The sequence below is a fragment of the Austrofundulus limnaeus genome, unplaced genomic scaffold, assembly GCF_001266775.1.
Source record: "Austrofundulus limnaeus strain Quisiro unplaced genomic scaffold, Austrofundulus_limnaeus-1.0 Scaffold174, whole genome shotgun sequence".
NCBI lineage: Eukaryota > Metazoa > Chordata > Actinopteri > Cyprinodontiformes > Rivulidae > Austrofundulus > Austrofundulus limnaeus.
Window position 1 is genome coordinate 159,122 of NW_013952576.1, and position 3,878 is coordinate 162,999.

Here is a 3,878-nt window from a genome sequence, read left to right on the forward strand (position 1 = left end):
TGTTGAATCTGACGTGACATGTTCGTACAAACCCTTTGTACGAACAAAAGTAAGAGAAATTTAGGATAAGCCATTGCCTTGAAAGTGAATAAGTAATTAAAYAAGGTAATGGCAGGTGCAGAAAAGAGAAGCGTCCAAAATACATTGTATTGTCCAAAATACACCAGAAACTCACCCAAATGAGCAAATTCCATGAGATTCCAGTTTTTGTACTGGATTCCATTTTGTGTTAATTTYGTGGATCTGACTGCAATTTCCACAATGCGGAAATCATAGGGTCCTACATATCTCAGTCCTATTTTTATTTTTWCACATCTGGGAAATTTTTCCACGTACCCCCTGTAATCTGCCCACGTGGATGAGAATCCTTGCTTTAGAAAGTGTGAATGACCGAAGGAACTGTCCAAGGTCCTGAAAGTGCTGCAATGTTTCAGGACCTTGAACCTGTGAAGGGGTGAAGGAACTGTCCAAGGTCCTGAAAGTACTGCATTGTTTCAGGAACTTGAACCTTGTGAAGGACTGAAGGAACTGTCCAAGTTCCTGAAAGTGCTGCAATGTTTCAGGACCTTGAACCATGTGAAGGGCTGAAGGAACTATCCAAGGTCCTGAAAGTGCTGCAATGTTTCAGGACCTTGAACCTGTGAAGGGCTGAAAGAACTGTCCAAGGTCCTGAAAGTGCTGCAATGTTTCAGGACCTTGAACCTTGTGAAGGACTGAAGGAACTGTCCAAGGTCCTGAAAGTGCTGCAATGTTTCAGGACCTTGAACCTTGTGAAGGGCTGAAGGAACTGTCCAAGGTCCTGAAAGTGCTGCAATGTTTCAGGACCTTGAACCGTGTGAAGGGCTGAAGGAAGTGTCTAAGGTCCTGAAAGCACTGCAATGTTTCCGGACTTTAAACCAGTGGCTCCCAACCTTTTTAGACTTATGTACCCACTGAGCAATTTTGTCATACCACTAGTACCCCTACAGTCAACCATAATGATGATTTTCTAAAACCATAATGTACTACAACTGATTATTAAATTAATTCTTTATTTAACCCCCTACAACATTTAATCCTCAGTTATTCAATTTTTTTTCAATTTAAATTAAACATAAAGATAAAAATGTTGCCTTGAAAGTGAATAAGTAATTGAACAATTAGACCAGGTAATGGCAGGTGCAGAAAACAGCAGCATCTAAAATACATTTTATTGTCTAAAATACATCAGAAACTCAGCCAAAGTAGCAAATTTTATGAGATTCCATCTTTGATACTGGATTCAATTTTTATGTTATTTCTATGATTCTGACTGCAGTTTCTGTATTGTGGAAATCAGTCCCATTTTTCTTTATTTTTTTACACAYCTGGGAATTTTTTCTACATACTTACAGTAATATGTTCACGTACCCCAGGTTGGAAGTCTTTGCCATAGAGCCCTCTCTGGGGCTTTGTTTGTGACAAGTCATTTTTAACACGTGCGTTTTATTTTATTATTAAGAAAGAACTTCTTGTAGTCAATGCYTAAAATATAAATGCCTATAATATAAATAAGCCACAAATTTAAATTGGTTTCAAAGTAACTTTATTGTACATTAAGATGTTTGATAAGTCCAATAAAATTGACAATTTTTCTTTAAACTGAACATTTTTACTCAACAGTATCACAGTATTTCAAAGCACAGTGGTTTTTATGGGCTTCAGACGTATTTCCAGTTTTCTGGATGTAACATTGTGAAAATGATGTGGGTTGTCTTCTGGGAGTGTTGTACAGAATTCAGTTTCTGTAAAAACAAACATTCTCTACAGCTACATGACAACAAGCTCACTACAGAAACAAACAAAAAATGCTGTAAGGGAGACTAATGTTTCAAGTCAAATTCTCGGGTCCTGCATTGAAAAGACTTTCTTCTTCGGCTGCTCGTTTATTGATAATTTACCCAACATCAGTCACATTCTTCTCTTTTTTTATCCTCACATCCTTTGAATTTCTTCCTGAATTTCTGTAGGCGTCTTCTCAACCTGCAGGGCAACCTCCTCTCTAGAAAAGGGTAAAGTTTTAATTTATAAAGTAWAACTCATGATGTCAAAGGTAACAAAACGAAATACTTACAGCAACGTGCCGCTCTTAATCTGCTCGTTTTGGAGGGATTAAAAAGAAGTCAAAGTTAGGATGAGAGTGTGGAATCATCAGTCAGCTGTAACCTGTGTGTTTTTAGACAAACAGACCTTGAGGTTTTTGGTGCATGAGGTTCAGGGGCAGCTCCACAGTGACATCACTGCACAGGAAAAAGAAACCAGCCAATCAGCATCGAGGAACATTTAGCAGTCCTTGTTAATTAGCTGTAATAGAGAGACAGCTTACCTGGCAGTGAGGGAGCCCATTAGGCTGCAGAGAAGAGGGACAGTGTCAGTTTTTAAGGTAATCTTTCAGTTTACTTATGACAAAAATGATTCAGACAAACAGACTCACCCAGCTCCAGCCACCATGAGGTTAATTTTAATCTTGTAGGTAACCAGAATGCCCAGCACCTCTTTATCAATGTTCTGCTTCAACCTGTGAAGGTGGAATTAGAGGGGTTTAAGGGATTAGCGGGTTTAATTTAGTCAAGGGTGCTRCAATTAACGCAGACGCTGAGCTGCTGGAAATAAGTTGCAACTAAAAGTAAACTCTTGTTTGTTTTTTACGCGGCGCACTGACATGGTGGTGGAGGCCAAGTTCGTATCCTCGTCCTTCAGCCGCCCGTCCAGGGCCAGCCCTCTTTTCTCCTTGTTGTCAGACAGATTGGGMATGATGCTCACCGTTTTCTCGAAGGTGCTGTTGGGCTCCACGGTCTCCCTGAAACCCGTTAAAACACAAATCAGTAAGCAAACACATCACTCTTGGACTGGTGAGAGGCTTTCTGTGTTTTTTTTTTTTCAGGACATACGAAATCTCCTGAGAGAAGACAGTTTTGGTGTATTTGTCTGCTGAGTAGAGAACGATGTCGGTGGTTTGATCCACTGTAAGAAAAAAAAGCAGATAGTCAGGTTGTGCGCTAATGACAGTTGTAGCAACAACAGTTGTTTTTAATAAAAGGCACCCACCGGTGATTTTGAATTTCTTCACCGTTTTGTTGCTCTCGTTATTGATTTTGATTTTGATTGGGATGGCCTCACCATGAAAGTAGAGCTGAGGGAAAGCAGAAATGAAACCTGTTCATTGTTGCTCCTCTGGAAGATGAAAAAAAAATGTTGCCACTCACATCTTTGTCCATCGATGCCTCGAAATGAACGGGTTTGTCGGACATCATAAAGCTTTTGCAGATGTCAGCCTTGGGCCCTGGGCCCGACTGAGACGGGGCGAACTGGATTTTGCGGATGACGAGACGAGCAGTGTCCCTGTTTTGGTAAGTCGGCGAGAGAAGAAGAAAAGCAGATTAGTGATGCACACTYGGGTAAAATGGGAGCCGGAATGGAAAGTTTACGCACTTCTTTTCAATCTTTTCATCGGGGTTGTCCTTCTCCTTGGCCAGGTAAGTTTTCACCTCAAAGTCCACGCCACAAGCCTGCAGAGAGCAGTTCACCACGTTACATTCATGACTTAATACTGTGAAGAAAGTGTTAACAACACATACCTTCCCCTTGTCGTCAGGCCCGGGCTGCAGAGAGACTGAGCACGGCAGGTTGTTGGGAATCTGAAGGGAAAAAAATTAAGCTTAATGTTCAAATATGAGTTCCATAGGGTGCTGTTTGTAAAGTTACACAGCCAAAAATTACCACCAATATTTATGTTTTATTTAGCCTTTTATAAGAAAAAAAGAACAGATTTATTTTTCAAAGTCAGTTTTCACCATATGATTCATACATTTATAAATGTCATAGTTTATAAACTAACTATTTAATTCACAAATTAAATA

General features: G+C 40.0%; 1 protein-coding gene across 1 annotated transcript in view; it reads right to left on the bottom strand.

Moving 5' to 3' along the window:
* Positions 1-1,547: 1,547 nt before the first annotated feature.
* arr3a (arrestin 3a, retinal (X-arrestin)) overlaps positions 1,548-3,878 on the bottom strand; it is a 6,558-nt gene continuing 4,227 nt past the window's right edge. The window contains exons 7-17 of the mRNA XM_014017652.1: positions 3,597-3,656; positions 3,451-3,527; positions 3,225-3,360; positions 3,067-3,151; positions 2,910-2,982; positions 2,681-2,818; positions 2,453-2,536; positions 2,345-2,368; positions 2,209-2,258; positions 2,093-2,112; positions 1,548-2,020 (exon numbers count right to left, since the gene is read on the bottom strand). Coding sequence (XP_013873106.1) covers positions 2,108-2,112; positions 2,209-2,258; positions 2,345-2,368; positions 2,453-2,536; positions 2,681-2,818; positions 2,910-2,982; positions 3,067-3,151; positions 3,225-3,360; positions 3,451-3,527; positions 3,597-3,656 — 732 coding nt within the window. The 3' untranslated portion in view covers positions 1,548-2,020; positions 2,093-2,107. The remainder of the gene's footprint in view (positions 2,021-2,092; positions 2,113-2,208; positions 2,259-2,344; positions 2,369-2,452; positions 2,537-2,680; positions 2,819-2,909; positions 2,983-3,066; positions 3,152-3,224; positions 3,361-3,450; positions 3,528-3,596; positions 3,657-3,878) is intronic.